The sequence below is a fragment of the Mastomys coucha genome, unplaced genomic scaffold (assembly GCF_008632895.1).
Source record: "Mastomys coucha isolate ucsf_1 unplaced genomic scaffold, UCSF_Mcou_1 pScaffold8, whole genome shotgun sequence".
Classification (NCBI taxonomy): Eukaryota; Metazoa; Chordata; class Mammalia; order Rodentia; family Muridae; genus Mastomys; species Mastomys coucha.
The window spans coordinates 2996497-3014801 of NW_022196914.1; the positions used below are offsets into that span (position 1 = coordinate 2996497).

At 40.4% G+C, this 18305-nt stretch overlaps 1 protein-coding gene across 3 annotated transcripts in view; it reads left to right on the top strand.

The window, feature by feature from the left end:
* Positions 1-18305, top strand: part of Fyb1 (FYN binding protein 1) — a 138286-nt gene that overhangs the window by 1680 nt on the left and 118301 nt on the right. The window contains exon 1 of one of the 3 annotated variants that reach the window (XM_031360732.1): positions 9974-10251. The exons of the other annotated variants lie outside the window; for them this stretch is intronic. Coding sequence (XP_031216592.1) covers positions 10249-10251 — 3 coding nt within the window. The 5' untranslated portion in view covers positions 9974-10248. Of the gene's footprint in view, positions 1-9973; positions 10252-18305 lie in introns of those variants that run through there. 3 annotated transcript variants of the gene reach the window in all.

Consider the following 18305-nt stretch of genomic DNA (forward strand, 5'->3'; position numbering starts at 1 on the left):
CTTCCCTCTCTCTTCCTCTAGGATAGAACAACTGGACATTTCAGCTGGTTTATTTCATTTCCTCCTTTTCATTACTGTGATATAGGGAAGATCATCATAGCATTGATGGTTTTCCATTGACAAAATTATCAGAAAATGACAAAGTGACAAAAGAACCCAACACATTTAATTAAGACTTCCAATACCAATTCTCTTCTTGAGGATACACCTAGAGTTTGCCTCTTGAGAGCAGCATAAGTAACAGCCCCTGCAATGTTTGTATGTGCATACACACACGTGTCTGCAGATTATTAAGATCCTACTTTATCTCTCTCCAGTATCACCTTTCACAGACTATAACAGGAAGACTCAACTCTCTCCTTGAAAGATACTAGTGTGTGTGTGTGTGTGTGTGTGTGTGTGTGTATGTATGTATGTATGAAATAACTTTCCTTTCCACTCTTATACTTTTTCACAAGCCTCTTAAGCTCCAGGCTTGTTTCTCTGTTTAGTGATGCCAGCACTGGAAGCAATTTTCCTGCTGAGCTGATGTGCGCAGAAAAGTGTAATTAGAAAGCAGCTATCAAAGTCACCGACACAGGCCAGACACTGAGGAGAGTTGGATTCCTTCCTTCCAACCCCCAAAACATAGTTTCTGAAGAAGATAGAGACATTCTAGAATCCCAAAGAGGAGGGACATTGGCAGTTAACACTGGCGAGCCAGAGACACAGTCATTAAATTGTTTAATAACTCTTAGAGACATCAGCTACCTGCACTCGTTGTTGTCCCTGTTGCTGTGCTAAGAAACACCTTAAGAGGAGTAGGCCTTATTTTGGACCATTGTTTAAGGAGATGTAGCCCACTATGGTAGAGAAGGTTTGGTGGTAGGAGCCGCTCTTGTCCCTGGCAACAGAGGTGTGAGGCTGTTGCTCATATCTCAGTAGAGCAGGAAGCAAGAGCACTCTGGCTGGAATTGAGGCTGGCGTATAACCCAGAAGACCTACCCACACACACCAGCAACCCACTTCCTCCGGCTAGGCCTTGCCTCCTGCAGGTTATCTACTCTCTTTTTGAGACTTAGCTCACTTAGCTATAAAATGCTCACCGACAGTACTATGGGTTAGACTGAAAATGCCTCCCACACCCGAACCCTCCAGGCTGGGATTCATGGAGTGGTTCTGGGCAGTTGTGGTACCGTCAGGAGGTGGGGCCTCGCTGGAGGAAGTGGGTTACTGGCATGTAACACAGCTATTAAATATTGGAATTAGAATATGAACACAAGTCTGTCTGTTCTCAAAGCCTGGGTTCTTCTACTTTTTGCAGCACTCTAGAAAGCAGTTTCATGGGAAATAAAAGCCCAGGACTGTCTCTTGGAGTTGCAGGGAATTTTTCACAAAGGTAACCCTTCTTATCCAAACAGGAATCAGTAGCCACAGCTGCTTCTGTAGAGACTGCTGTGAAAACATTCTGTTTTGAGAGTACTAACTCCAGGAAAGTATGTCAGGTGTCCCTGGGACAGCATGCTGCAAGGGCACGTTCCTGGTTTTGTGTTCCTTTGCCCCCAGAATTCAGAGGCAGAGATGAACTGATTAAATACCCCCTATTCTCACCCCTCCCCTCCCCCAAGCTCTTCTGCTCTCTTACCACACATGATAACCCAAGTGGTTATGGGCAATGTGCCTTCTATTGTCCTCTCTCGAGAACTTACCAGTAAAGAAACTGAGAGATTTGTGAGTGAAACACAAAAGCACTTTGTGTTGTGAGGGCAAATGTATGAGATTTCCAGATGGCTGAGCTCTACAGACTAATAGTGCTGAGCTCATGCCCGACTGAGCAATGGACACTGGGATCCAGGCTCAGTCCCCTCATTTCTTCATATGGGATCTCGACCCAAACGCTCAGGAGCAGCTCTGTAAAGCTACAGATCTAGCCTAAATGGTCTCTGATGTTGTCCCTCGTAACACTCTGGAACTTAAGACTAAAAGGATGAAGGCAGCGGATCTAACATCTCAAACATCTGGCCTTGCACAGAGTAGATAGTTGTACTGTTCTAAACAGAAATAATAGGCTGATACCTTTTCACATGAGAAGTACTTTTAGGGATGCCCAATTTATAAATTTGGAAAATGGAGAAGTAGATATTCTAATAATGTACATCATTTTTCAAGTGCTTGTGAAGTGTGGAGAAAGAAAGAGAGAGAGAGAGAGAGAGAGAGAGAGAGAGAGAGAGAGAAAGGAAGGAAGGAAGAGAAAGAAAAGAAAGAAAGAAAGAAAGAGAGAAAGAGAGAAAGAAAGAAAGGAAGGAAGGAAGAGAGAGAGAGAGAGAGAGAGAGAGAGAGAGAGAGAGAGAGAGAGAGAGAACAAACCTGAGAGTGACAAGCTGTGGTTAGGGAATAGGCCAAAGCCACATGATTACTGGGCCTTAAAGGCTGTCCAGTTTATTTTGACTACTCTAATAAAATGCCTTAACTGTATGGTTATAAACAACAGAAATGTGTACCTCATAGTTCAGGAGATTGTACAGTCCAAGATCAGGCTGTAAGTACAACGGGGTTCTGGTGAGAGCCCCCATCCAGGTTGTCAGACTACAGGCTTCCTACTGTGTGTTCCTATGGTAGAAGAGGCAAACAAGCTCACTTGGCCTCTTCCATGAGCATGAAGGTGGAGCCATCATGCATAAACACCTCCTGAAGGCCCTACCCCTCAATACCATGCTTGAGGGCACTGATTCTCCATCTTTCTAACACTGGGACCCTTTAATACAGGTCCTCATGCTGTGACGATCCCCAAGCATAAAATTATTCCATTGCTACTTCATAAATGCAATCTTGCTACTGTTGTGAATCATAACATAGTAGATACACCACATATCTGCCCTGCAACTCCCAGAGGAGTCGAGATCCACAGGTTGAGAACCACTGCTTTAGGGGCTAGGCTGTCTGCAAATGAATTTTTTTTTTTTTTTTTTTTTTTTTGGTTTTTCGAGACAGGGTTTCTCTGTGTAGCTCTGGCTGTCCTGGAACTCACTTTGTAGACCAGGCTGGCCTCGAACTCAGAAATCCACCTGCCTCTGCCTCCCAAGTGCTGGGATTAAAGGCGTGCGCCACCACCGCCCGGCGCAAATGAATTTTTAAGGACATAGAAATTGATTTTATTGTTGAACACCACTGAAGTCTTCACAGTCACTGAAGACTTCCAAGTAAAGTACTGGATACTGTACTGATTCACGTTTGGAGTGGAGCTCCTTCTAAACTAATGTGCATCCTCTATGGATATCCTTGATCTTGGCTTAATGCTTAAATATCATCATTTTCCCCCATTCCTCAAAATACACACACACACACACACACACATACATACACACCATTTTTGGATATGACCAAATTAAAGAATAAGTATACAGGTTCTGAGGTTTAGGGATGGTTCCTAAACCAGCCCAGCAAGTAAGCTGAGGGACTACTATGGAAACTCAGTTGGAAGATGGTGTTCCAAGGAGATCAGAGCTAGAAAAGGTTCCCATGGAGACTGTACTCCAAGCTCCCTACATTTCACAGGAATACAAGGATGTGAAAAGTTAAAGATTTCTGTGCAACATCATGCAAGCTTTAAGCCAAGGACGAACATTTATGAGAGACGTTTCATTCATATTTTGCCATGAAACAAGGATCGCCTCTGGGAACACAGGCTGGGAGAACATGCTGAGGAACACAGGCTGGGGGCCCAGGCTGGGGGCACAGACTAGGGGTACAGGCAGGGAGCACAGGCAGGGAGCACAGGCAGGGAGAACAGGCTGGGAGCACAGGCTGAGGAACACTGAATTTGTTCTGAAGTGAATGGGTGTGGTCCTCTAGTCCTTGGTGTGGTAATTGCAATATCACTTCCCTAGTGCTTGGATGTGCATCCTTTCTGACCTTTGTTTCCTCTGTGTCCTCCTATTAAGTATAACACCATAAAATACAGTAGTCCATGTCTGTACTCCCAGTAATGGAGATGTAGAACCAGGATGAGCATTTCCTGGAGCCCCATAGCGAGACTCTATCTTAGAAATAGATATATATATATAAATTAAATGTGCACTTAACTTAATAATATAACAAATGATTCCTTTGTCATCTGCTATACTTAATACATATTAGCACTTCAACACCTCCTTAGTAAGTGGAAATAATTCTGCTTTTTGTTCCCTTTTGGCTCTGTGTCTCTCCTTCCTTCTGCAGAGGCATGCCTGTTTTGAAAGCAGCATTTGGCCTTCATAATCATGTTTTTATACTTTCATTTCATTTATGGGCATTTACAAAATAGCATGCTATTTAGCATGTTTATTGTAATTTATTTATTTAGGTTTTCAATAGCTCCTAGGGTTTTCCCTCTTTTACTGTGCACTGTTATGTTGTTAATACATAGTCATCTCTTTGAGGCAGTGGGCCTGCTCACTGAACTGCTGTAGAGTCCAATTATCATCAAGTCTCAATTCATCTCTTGCAAGGATTTTCAATTTCCAAATTTTCAAAACTAGTGTAGAGTATACATTCTTTTACTCCACCTTTACGCACTATCTTTTTGAGCTGGTTTGTGGAGCTTTCTTATCTACTTCAGGCTCTGATCTCCCGCAGGCTACATGGTTTGCAAAATTTATTCCCTCAATTACTGACTTCCTGCTTACTTTCATTTTGATATCTTTTCTTTCTTTTTTTTTTAAAGAATTATTTTATTTCACTTTTATGTGTATGAGTACACTGTAGCTGTACAGATGACTGTGTTCGATCATGTGTGTGGCTGCTGTTGATCTCAGGACCTCTGCTCAGGCTCACTCCGGCCCCGCTCGCTCTGGCGTAATTTTCTGCAGCTGTCGTGAGACGCACCAGAAGAGGGCGTCCGATCTCATTGTGGGTGGTTGTGAGCCACCATGTGGTTGCTGGGATCCGAACTCAGGACCTTCGGAAGAGCAGTCAGTGCTCTTACCCGCTGAGCCATCTCACTAGCCCTTGATATCTCTTTTCATGCAGATATTTTAAAATATTTTAAATTGTGCTTTTTACTTATGGGTGCTTTACTTATGTGTTCTTGGAGAGGAGGAGTATACCACAGCAGGCATGTGCAGTTCAGAGGGCAAACTTAGGGAAATTGGTTCTTTCCTTTCACCTTGTGGATTGCAGAAGTGAAACTCAGGTAGGCAGGCTTGTCAGCAAGCACATTTGCTCCTTGAGCCATCTCGCTGGCCAGACATTTAAAATTTTAATGCTGTCAGTTTTTACAGAAATTTGTTATCATTTCTGGTTTTGATGTGATTTTAAAGAAGTTATTCCTTACCACTAAGTATTAAAGCCATTTCTTAGTTTTTCCTTGAATATATTTGTTGAAAGATTTAATATTTAATATGGACATTTAAATCTTTAAGCATCAGGATTTTATTTAGATTTGTGACATGAGGTGAACATCTAATATGTTTCCATATGGATAAATAGTGATTTTACATTTGATATATATGTGTGTGTGTATTATATATATTACATATATATGTATATGGTATATATGCATCTATGTATGTATGTATGTATGTGTATCTGTATATGCTTATCTATATTTGTTTATATATATAATATATGTATATAGACATATATGTGGTATGTATACATACGTACATATAGAATACATATTAGGCTGGTCTCATCCTTACAAAACCCCACCTGCCACTGCCTTATGACTCTGAGATTTGCATGTGATAACACACCCGCTGCATTATTGATTTCACTCCTGTTCTTTCTCCTGTATCATAAAAAAGCCCATTTCCTACACAGGTGACTCCTGACTCTATGCATTTTCATAAAACCAAATGTTTATCATAGTCTTTATAACATATGCTTGTGTTCTAGGCTCCTGTACCTTGTATCTTCTTACACATATACAAACACACACACACACACACACACACACACACTCACACACACATAAAGTTTTGGAATACTGTCTAACAATTTCTATCTTAGTCACTGTTCTATTGATATGAAGAGACAATATGACCAAGGCAACTTTTATAAAACAAAGCATTTAATTCAGGCTTGCTTATAGTTACAGAGGGTTAGTCTATTATCATTATGGTAAGGAGCATGGCATCAGACAGGCGTACATGCATGGCCATGGAGCTGAAAGCCTGATCCACAGGCAGCAGGAAGAGAGAGACATTGATCCTGGGTGGAATTTAGAAACTTCAAAGCCCACTCCCAATGACCCAATTCCTCCAACAAGGCCACACCTCCTCCAATAAGGCCACACCTCCTCTAACAAGATCCAGCCTCATTCAACAAAGCCACACCTCTTCCATCAAGGCCACATCTCCATACCTCCTAATCCTTCCAAACAGTTCTTTTACTGGAGATCAAGAATACAAATATATGAGCTTATGGGAACCATTCTTATTCAAACTACCATAATTTCTAAAATTAGTCAATATTTCCATTATTCTCCTAAACACAGTAAGGGTCTTAAAACAATAGGATTACCCTCTTGACCACCATCTTCCAACCCTATTGCAAGTTACTAAAATTCCTGCTTAGAGAAGATTAGCATTATTTTCACTTACAGATAGCCCACCAGAGTAAGTCTCATGGTGTGTTTCTTTTAAGGCAAAAACAGAGGAACATGTGCTCCCATGCGATCCTGACAGAGAAGGGGAAAAGTTTGGAAAGAATGTGATGTACTAAAATGTATACATGGCCTTTGTTGAACTGAAGCATATATTTTTATCTCCTAAATGAAAATTTACCTGAATTCAGGTATTCTAAAATGAGTACTCACTTTGCCTCAGCACTTTGTAAACTTGAATGGCTTTCGACTTCAGAGGCTACGGAATCGTGCACAAAGGTCACGATTGTCTTCATCTGTTCTTTCTTTTTGAGGTAGGATCTCTCACTGAACCTAGATCTTGCCCAGTCAACTCTATTGGCTGGCCAGTGAGCCCTGGGATTCACCTCTCCACTACCCAGTGCTTGAATTACAGCATCCCCTTACCCTGATTTTGACAAGGTTGCTGGGATGTACAACAAATACTTTACCCTCTGAGCCACCTCTCTGATAGCTTTGATGGCTTCTGACTTCCATTGTCACTAACATAATGTGCTTTCAAGACGAACTGTCATTCCCTGGAGTGAATTCTACCTTTCTCTCTGAGGAGCTTGTGTTCAGGTTTAGCATCTTTAGTGTGGTTTATAGAGATGCAAATTTGTTTTGTTTTGTTTTGTTTACCCAAACTTACATATTGGCACTTTTACTATTGGTTTAAAGCAAGGTTCTACATGCATTTTGAGCTTTACAGGTTCTACCATCTCATATAACACAAAAGTCACCGTGGGCAAGGCATAAGCAAAGAACAGTCACTGTATACCAGGAAACATCAAAATAGGCAAAAGGCTAGGCATGCCCCATGGGCTAGAGTCACTTGTGTGATCTAAAACAACTGCTTTCTTCAATTCTAAAAAATTCCAATATCTCCGCCTTCCAAAGTTTTATTTTAATCTTCTTATCCAGAATTCCTTCTATAGAAACAGTATGACCCAACTTTTCCTCAATGATTTTAACTTCTCTTTCAAATTCTGCATTCCTTTATCTCTCTGGATAGATCCTATAGGAACTTACCAACTTCTTCTAGTTCATTCATTCAGCACTTTCCCAATGCTATGATGAAACACCATGACCAAAGCAACTTGGGGAGGAAAACCTTTATTTGGCTTATGCTTCTGCATCAATTGCATCAATATTCATCAAAAAAAAAAAAAAAGGTCAGGACAGGAACTCAAAGAGGGCAGGTACCTGGAGGCAGGAGCTGATGCAGAAGCCATGGAGGGATGCTGCTTACTGGCTTGCTTCCATGCCTTTGTTCAGCCTGCTTTCTTATAGAACCCAGGACCTCCAGCCCAGGGACTGGGCCCTCTCCCTTGAATCACTAATTAAGAAAATGCCTTACAGCTGGGTCTTATGGGAACATTTTCTCAACTGAAATTCCCTCCTTTCAGATAAGTCTACCTGTGTCAAGTTGACATAAAACTAGCCAGCATACTCAGTTTGAGCACTAACATCACAAGCCTTTGGAGCATCAGCTCAATTCAAATGAGGATAGTCATTCACCTTCTCTGTGTCCAGTAAGAGTTTTATCCCTCCTTTGAATCTTTGTAGTAACAATAGCTTTTCATTTCCATTTTAAAAAAAAATGGTCATTTTTCTTAACTGTACATTCTTCCTAGTATCTGCACACTTTTATTCAAGTATTCTTTGAGTACTGTTATATTTCTTAACAAAACCTACATTCATAAAGTCACTTTTGGCTGTTATTTCTTTCATTTAACCTAGGGTAAGCTTACATTTTGTTTATTCATTTACTTACACATCACATGTATCTCTTTGAGACAGAGTTTTACTATATAGCTCTGGCTGACCTGGAATTTGCTATGAAGGATGGGTAGGCTGGCCAGGAACTCACAGAGGTCCACCTGACTCTGCCTTTAGAGTATGGGGATTGAAGACATGCACCACCACACCCAGATTAAACCTGTATTTTAGTTGTTAGTTTCCTTGGCTTCTTTTTCCTGAGAATGGCTTGATTCCTACCTCTCAAAATGTTGTATAGAAAGTTTTAGAGGAAGTTCTATTGGTACATTTTTGGCTGTTATTTTCTGTATTTTTCTGTGTGCTTAGTGGGACTTCACACCACCCTCATAGGCTCTGTGCTTACCTTACTTCTTTATGACCCCAACTAGAGCCAGATCCATAGTGACAGGAAGAAAATACTGCTCAGAATGACTTTGGACATTTAGCACATCCTGCTGCTAAATTTATGGTTCTCTGTACTAAGCCTTGAGTTAAGGATTAGGGGTCCTCAGCCTGCCTGCACATGTGAAGTATCTGATCAGTTTGAAAACAATAGCTACTCAGCCCAAGCCCCAGCAACTCTCATGTTCCCCGAGCAGCACAGGTACTTTTGTTTTCATTCCCCAAATCGCAGAAACACCCAAAGTTTGCTTCAGTTGTTCATTTACTGCTTAGTTCCATTTGATCCTCCCTCGTACCAGTGTCCAGAATTCTAAGTAAAAACTCTTAACTATTAGTGAAAAATGGTTTTTAAATGATATGTCTTAGGACTGGCTTTATGTATATAAATCTCAAGTCTCGGTTCACTACTAGTTCTGTGACTTTGGACAACACAAGATTTCTGTGATTCAGTTTCCCCATATGTAAAATGAATAAAGCATCATAAATCACTATACTACTGAATAGGGGATATTATAAAGAATATATGATTTATAAGTGGATGCCTTTAAAAGGTGCCTGACGTAAGCAAGTGTTCTACAAAACTATATAAAAGTATCTACTTGCAGATTAAAAAGTACAAAGAACCCACAAAATAGGCATAAGTCGAAGTGTTTGAGGCAGGGGGATTTAAAGAGAGTAAAGAATCTTGTCTCTTCATATATAGAGGGAGAAAGAGAGAGAGAGAGAGAGAGAGAGAGAGAGAGAGAGAGAGAGCTTAATCTCGGGTATGTGATTCTAAAACCTGAGTTGAGACTCATTATTCTATTCTTGGTGTTCAGCTACAAATACTGATAAGCCAGCAATAAATTCAATCCTTATGTAAATCCTGGCAGAGAGTAAAAGCAACCGAGCTGAAATAAACATGGGCTCAATTTGATTTACAACAGACGTTTAGATGAAAGAATTCCAGTGAAATCTACTAAGAACAACTGAGACATTTGAAGGGTTACTGTGCGTGAATAGGTTCTGATTTGCCAGTGTATGAAAGTAGCCCATTGAATTTGTTGCAATGGTATTCACTACAAAAAGAGAGGGGGGAGGGAGAGTTGAGCCTATCACAAGAGAACATTCATCCAAGAGAAACTAATTTTGTCACATGTACCCATAACCGCATGAGGCAGCACTTCAGAGTGGAGTAGAATTTTTCTATGGCAGAACACAGCTACCCCAACACAGCAAGCCAAAAGGAGGCAGATTGTTCAGATCAGTCACCTAGGAGGTGGGGCGTGTGACTCAGGGAGTTTCCAAACCTTGTTTAACCCCAGAATTGACCATGAGGGAGGAACTGCTATAATTTCTAACTTCTAAGCAGAGTTCACCTGAAGCTACCGAGGGTGCCCACTGCAGGTGGCTCCATCCTCAGATGGAAGAGTCAACTAACCTGGACAAGTGCTGTTACTGATAAGCAGAACAAGGCAGGAGGGAGGGACTTACATCACTGTTTGCCTGGCTTCCTGCCTTTCCACATGGTAAGTCCCTCTTTAATTTGCAGTTCACTCTCCCTGCAAACAGGCAGTAGGCACATGCCTAGGAACAGAGGCCAGACCCACCCTTGGAGAATTGAGGAACAAGTTTCTCTTTTCCTTGGGTTTATCATATGCAAGTTGTCAAACTAGATCTGGGGGGCGGGGGGTGCCTTCTCGAGCAAAGACACTTGCAAAAACTGGAAACCAGCACATCTTCGAGTTTGTGATTACTTACTGTTTTCACTGTTAAGCTCTATATTTAACCACATGGCAATGAATAGTGTATCCATAGGGGTCTGTAATGAACATTTCTGCTTGGCAATGTGCAGTTTGCTATTCTAAAAATGCACTTAAGAGCACTCAACCCACAACAGAGAAACAGGAGAGATGCTGGAGAAAATCTGGGGCTCCTGGGAACTAGAAGCCAATGGAGAAGCCTTTCCGCCATCACCAGCCCTTAGTTTTCCCATGCCGAGGAACTTTGTTCCTCCTTTCTTGCCTCACTGGCAACTGGACTGAGTCAGTCTCCACCATCATACCTGAGTACGGGTTGGATTGTACACAGTCCATTCTTCAAGTTCCATAACTAGTTCCTGAAAACAATGGACCTGCTAACCCCATGCAGTCTCTGTTTCTGGATCTAATATGCTTTAGTGAACACCATGCATACTTCTGGAAATACAGAAAGAATCAGGGCAAGGTTTGGTGAACTTTGTCCCTTGAATAGGCTGCTGGTTTTGGAGTATATTGATGTGGAAATAGTGTCTAGAGTTGGAAATTAAATATATACCAGCCTCCAGGTAGGCTCTGGGTGAGCCTTGAGTGTGTGTGTGTGTGTGTGTGTGTGTGTGTGTGTGTGTGTGTGAGGAATCTGGGGATGGTTTAAAATCGGTGTGAAATAGGATATTGATGTTTACAGTTGACTTTGGGATGTGTCCCCCTCCTCTAAGAAGAGCTGAGTGAGCACATGGGTGGGTGAACTGAGACAAGAGCAAGCCCAGAGAGCTGTGCGCTCTCTGTGGCATTCACCCTCAATACCAAGAAAAATGCGTGCATAAGCTTGAAATGTTTTATAATAAAATGGGGGAGGGAGCTTAAATGTCATGTAGACTTGGCCAAAGGAGCTATGCATTTAACTTTATGTTCTACACTTTTTTTATTGGTTATTTTCTTTATTTACATTTCAAATGTTATCCCCTTTCCCAGTTTCCCTCCCTCCCTCCCAGAAACACCCTATCCCATCCCTGATTCCCCCTCCTCCTGCTTCTATGAGGATGTTCCTCCACCCTTCTACCCACTCCTGCTTCCCCGCCCTTGATCCCCCTGCAGTGGGGTATCTATGGCCTTCACAGGATCAAGGGCCTCCCCTCCCATTGTTGACTGACAAGGTCATCATCTGCTGCATATGCAGCTGGAGCCATGGTTCCCTCCCTGTGTACTCTTTGGTTGGTGGTTTAGCCCTGGAGCTCTGGGAGTCTGGTTGATTGATATCATTGTTCTTCCTGTGGGGTTGCAAACCCCTTCAGCTCCTTCAGTCCTTTCTCTAACTCCTCCATTGGGGACCCCGCGTTCAGTCCAATGGTTGGCTGCAAGCATCGGCCTCTGTATTTGTCAGCCTTATGTTCTACACTCTTAACTAATAATGCATGTGTCCAGCTACCCTCTACCCACTGATGGAAAGAAACAGTAATGAATCTTTTCCCCTCAAATAAAAAAAAAATTTAAAAAGCTTTATCTTTTCCCCCTCTTGTGAAACTGGAGCGTGCAAGGACGACAGGTTATTTTTCAGAAAATGAAAGTCCACGTACCCAAAGCAAGCACCTACTAACATTTTAGTTAGGATGAGCTTTCTGGGAGCGCTGCCTGGCACTGCCTCCTCACTCTCCCTTTCTGCTGGAGCAGGTGGGACACTTCCCTTAACACCTGGCAGCAGCTTTACTCCTTCGTGAAAATGTTCGCTGCTCGTTTGCCCACCTAATGGCTCTTGACTGGCTACACCCTGTCTCCGTTCTCCATCAGTGAAATTTTCATTAAGTGCCTTTAACATTTATTTGGTTATGCGATCTTGCATATTCTAGGGTGACAGTACATGTATTTGTTGGCAGACGCCTGATTTTGCAAAAGCCTACTCTAATTAAGGCAAAACTGTGCTTCTATGTTAATAGGTAATGACACCATTTAAAACAAAAAAACGCTTCCATTCCAGATGGGAAGAGGGTATCCATGTCAATCACTTTTACATGGAATGATGGAAAATACTGAGACCAAACTTAGAGCACCGCACTTCTTGTTTGATAAAACAAAAGCCATCTCCATCCTTAACCAAGTGCTGATGCAGTTTTGCTTAGGCTTGTTCACCGATACATCCCAAGTTCTCCTGATGAGCCAGAGGCCAGACATCTAAAGAACAGGGAAAGTTCTGAGTTCCCCAGATTAGTATAGCAGAGTCTGTGGACTTATTTCATAGGATAAGTGGGTTTTCATTTTTTTAAAGGTAAAAAGAAAAGACAAGTTTCTGACCAACAATTAAAAAGAAAAAAGAAAAAAATCTGAACTAGGTCTCAGAGATGTTCAGTCAGTCAGCTCCCTTACAAACAGATCAAAGATCTGCTTCCATGTCAGTGAAAGCCTGTCTCCAAACAAAGGCTCCTCTATACCAGTTGTCCTGAACCAAGTGGGCAACTGTTTCAGGGTTTTCTCTGGCCCAAACTCCACCTAAAACAATTCTGAGAGAGGAAAAAAAAAAAAAGGTAAGAAGAAACACGCAGATTCATAGTGAAGAGAGGTCTGTGTCCATCTACCTTGGAACATTTGTATCAGTTCACTTTCTTGATTTAGAATGTTCTGAATTTATAGAAATATCTTATTTATTCTCACTACACACTCCTTTAAGAGAACATCAGAGTCCAGACTGACAGATTAGGATAGTCTGGGGAGTAAAAAGTGCACATTCCTTTAGGCATTTTTTAAAATTATTTCTTTTTCCTGCAAGTACAGCATTGTCCTAAGATACAGACAGTTCAAAACACTTTCACACTTTTTAAAATTGGGAATACAGTAACAAACAATTCCTAACAAGTTCTCAAATGCTTTCTTTATGCTGGGCACTATTACATTGTAAAAGTTTCAATGCGTTGAATTCTCTCAGATTGTTCCTGGAGACACGGTCATTGATCTGGAAAAAGAGCAGGTGTATGTGTGTGTTGTGTGGGTGTTAAGCAATTAAAAAACAGAACTCTTTAAATCAGACTGCCCCCAAAAAGTATGGCTAAAGTATTTTACCCTGTTAGCTCTCTGAGGTTAGAAGAAAAGCCACTAACCTAGTATCCAGAGCACAGAGAACCTGCTCCGTCATTTTTATTCTTCCAGATGTCTCTCCACAGATGACAGTAGGTTGGTTAATACGAGATGACTAGTGATTTGAGATAAATTGACACTACAGTACTTTCTCTTTTTAAAAATATTATTTATTTATTTTTATTTATATGAGTACACTGTAGCTGTCTTCAGACACATCAAAAGAGTGAGTCAGATCTCATTACAGGTGGTTGTGAGCTATCATGTGGTTGCTGGGAATTGAACTCAGGACCTCTGGAAGGGCAGTTAGTGCTCTTAACTGCTGAGCCATCTCTCCAGCCCACAGTACCTTCTCTTAAGACATGGTTTCAGAAGTTTTCTTCTTTGAGAGAAATTATGATAATTTATTCTACTTCCTTAATTGTTCTTCTGCATTTTTGTATATAATAATTAAAATACATCAAAAGTAATTTGAAAATACCCACTACTGTAGCTATCTACCTTATATCATTAAACCTGTTGATCTTTTGTCTATGACCAGAAACATTATCATATTTTGTTCATTTATTTGCTTGTTTTGTTTTTGAGTCAGAGTTTCTCTGTGTAGCCCTGGCTGTCCTGGAACTTGCTCTGTACACCAGGCTGGCTTTGAACTCAAGAGATTATCCTGCCTCTGCTTCTCAAGTGCTGGGATTAAAGGCTTGTGCCACCATTGCTTGGCCATTATCATATTTTATAAATGATGTTATCTTTCACTGCTTCCCATGTTGATTCATAACAATCTACGACTGATTGGTTGATTGATTGATTGATTGATTGATTGATTGGGGCTTTTTTCAGACAGGGTTTCACTGTGTAGTCCTAGTGATTGTAGAACTCACTTTGTATACTAGCCTAGCCTTGAACTGAGATATCCGCTGTGCCACCTCATCACTGTTCACAGTCCTTGTAATGATTGCAACATTCCATGATGATACAAATAGTTTTCTTAGATAGTCATGGCTGCCTAAATTTCAGTTAGAAAAACTGAAATCATCATGTCCATACATGATCATTGTTTTCTCTTACTTTAGATTGTTTCCTTTCAACTAAAATTCAAGAAGTAATCAAAAAGACTAAATTTTGTCATTTTATGAATAAACTGACAAGAAGAAATTTAGGATTTTTCTATATATATCTAAATGTATTATATATTTATACATAAATATATACTTTTGTGTATTTATATCTTAGTGAGTAAAACAATAGTAAAAAGTGCTTTAAATCAATTTCCTTTAATACTATTGAATTGAACATTTTTCATTCTACTGAGCAATGTCCATAACTCCTTTCACTGAGTTTACATTTAAGGAACTTCTCTATGACCATCTAAGTGATATTCCCATATCAAAATTCTTAATTTATTTTATTTTAGTTTACTAGGACACTGATTGAAAATCTAACATTTGTAAGGGGTAATAATCATTTATTTTAGTTGGCCTTCCATGTTACAATTACTTTTAAAATTAGTATATTTGTGGATAAATACTGTAACCTTTGATCTGTTGACTTTTCTTCTAAACACTACATTCTGTTTGGCATTATTCTAAATTATGGGAGTAATTATATGTGAGCCTAAAAAAATACCCATTTATACTTTCTTACCTTAATTTTGTTACTGTAAGATTATTGCATATTATAGATTTCTGTGTCACTTAATTTTATGTCTGTATGATTATTATACCATTTTTATTATTATAACACAAAATAACATACTATAACAATGTATCCATTTTATGTGATATAGTATATACTGTCTAGTAAGGACTGTCTCCACTATGGTCCTTTTTCTATTGTAGCTCCTTTTTTTCATGCTTTTACATTTATTAGTATCTTTCACGTGTGTTTTTCTAAGTAAATTTGATGGTAACGTTTTTAAGTTCTTACAAAGCTCTATGTGTGACTCTACTTCCGTTATCTCAGAATCAAACACAAGAGATTAGCATTCACAGTAACTGCTTTTATTTTTAGTGTTGCTCTGGACAGAATCTGTCACCTTTTTACACTTTGTCCTTTAGAGATCTTTCCACCCATGTAAGAACAGTGACTTTTCAGGCCAGAGCATGGTCTAGCCAGAAAGTCCAGAGGGACCCCACCTGAGAACGAAACCCCTCCATAACAAAACTGTGTCTCAGTTGCAACTGCATTCCATTTGCTCCTGGAGACCCAGTAGGTCCCAGGATAGAGGAGCAGTTGTCAGTGTGATTCTACTTTGGCCAGTAGTGGTGGTTAATCCAGGTGAAACTGAAGTGCATGCATATCATATGCTCCACACTTATACTCCAATGTAAGCAAGTCTTTCAGGAACAAATTTTTACTTTCCCAAGAAGCACTTCCTATAAACCATGAACCTGGTTTTGTCCATTTATTTTTTTCAAGATCTTAAAAGAAATTATAAGCAGATTGGCCTACATTTGGTGAGATACATTCATCCAGACAGCATATAATATATTTTTCTGCTATAAACCTCTTCAAAGATAGCTATAAGTCATTTAAAATGTTTGTATGAAACAATGATTAGCCTTTGAGCATTTAATTATAAAAATAGGACAATCTCATGATTCTATCTTAAATCTGCTACTAGTCTACTGATTAAGCTTCAGAATGAAATAATTATATGTATTTAGGAATATATATGTGTATATATCAATATATACATACTTACACACACATAGACAGACAGACAGACAGACTGATAGATAAATGGCAACAAATAGTGAAAAAGATGCCATGAGTTTAAAAGAGAATAATGAGGGAAACATGAGAAGGTTTAGAGAGAGGAAAGGAAGGGAGAAATAGTGTAATTATGATGAAATCTCAAAAATTAAAGAAATTAAGTTTAAAATTATTTTTAAAAGAATGGTTATTACAAGAAAAATAAAATACTCCTTAGAATCCCAGACTTAAGCCTCTCATTTTTCCTTTAATTCATAATTAAATCCTCTCCCAATTCATTTAACCTAGAATCTGAACTCCAAATGTAAATTTGCAAAGGTTCTGAACCACTCCACAACATCCACAACATACAGTCCATCCAAGTTTACAAAGTTTCACCCAGAGTGATGGAACTGAATTTGGTCCACAGAGCAATTGCTGGATATACTTTATAAAATGAGATTGGAGAGATGCTTACTGTCAGCTTACCTTCATGTGAACCAAGTGCATGATGGATCATCATTACCACCACTCTTATTGTAGCTCCCATAAGGAAGATCCAGACACTGGTGTGTGGTTGTAAATGCTATTAGTAACTCTATTAGTTCTCAATACCCAATAATCAAGACTGAGACCTATTGATTTACTTACTCAGCTTTAGCACAATTGCTGGGTGATTACCTCTAATCTATTTTTCTTACACTAGACTGGCTGTTTCCCAGGTGTGCTCTCCGATTACTTGCAGTCTGAATCTCACCCAGGCTGTTTTTTCTCCATCCATCTGTCCCCTGGGCACACTTCTCTTGGCCACATGCCCCTGGTCCATCCCTTGTAATAGAGACCTCCTGTTCTGTTTTCTTTCTCTTTCTCTCTCTCCTTTTTTTTTTTTTTTTGGTTTTTCGAGACAGGGTTTCTCTGTGTAGCCCCGGCTGTCCTGGAACTCACTCTGTAGACCAGGCTGCCCTTGAACTCAGAAATCCACCTGCCTCTGCCTCCCAAGTGCTGGGATCAAAGGCATGCGCCACCACCACCCGGCCTTCTTTCTCTTCTTTTCTTCATGGTCACTACCTGTGACCCCCTCCCCCAGCCCAGTAACTGAGACCCCACCTACCTCTATTCTCCCATATAATGGGCATGGGCGATAGCCACTGTTACTTAACCAGTCAGAGAAGACTGGATCTTCTCTGAGGATCTGCTTGCCTGGGACTGCAAGCAGGTCTTGGGGCCAATAGTTAGCATTTGAATACATAGCAGCACCAAGACCAATCCCCAACACTGACGGTTGCTCTTTTGGTTTTATTTCATTTTGCAGGATTAATTCTGAGGGATGTTCAAAATCATTTCCTAATTACCAAACCCAGTGTTATCTTCTCAGTCTTCTCAGCCTCATTTGCAAATCTCCTCTTGGTTCCTCCAGCTCCATTCTTCCATATTTTCCTCTGCAGACCTCTAACAGCTCTGTCTCAGCCCCCTTACATTGTACCTTCTTATCTGCTATGCTCCAAGCATTACGTTACAAGATGACATCTTTGCCTTCTCTCCTGCTCCAGCCTCCCTGAGCTTTGTCTCTGGCCTCTGCTGACAACTCAACCCCTCGGAGTGTCACTTGACTCTGTCCCCTTTCTACATTTTAATGTGCTAAGTGTAATCTCTGACTTTATTGTATATGTTCTCCAGTGCCACCAGCATCCTTTCCCAGTCACATTTCATAAGCTACCTTCAGAACCTACTCCATCATTATTGACCAGGCTGTGATTGCCTTGTGTCATACACTCCTTAAGTCCATCTTCATTCTGCTACTAGAATGTACTTTCTAGGCACACAATTCTATAACCTTTTGGCTGAAATACACATATGGCTTCCATTGACCCAATGCAGGGCTCAACAAAGTCTCTCTCTCTCTCTCTCTCTCTCTCTCTCTCTCTCTCTCTCTCTCTCTCTCTCTCTCTCTCTCTCTCCTGTTCAAATAAAGTGTTACTGGAACATAGCCATGCTCACTCATTTGTATATTGTCTGTAGTTGGTCTCATGATATAGTAGCAGAGTGTATTATTTTGGCCAAAAATT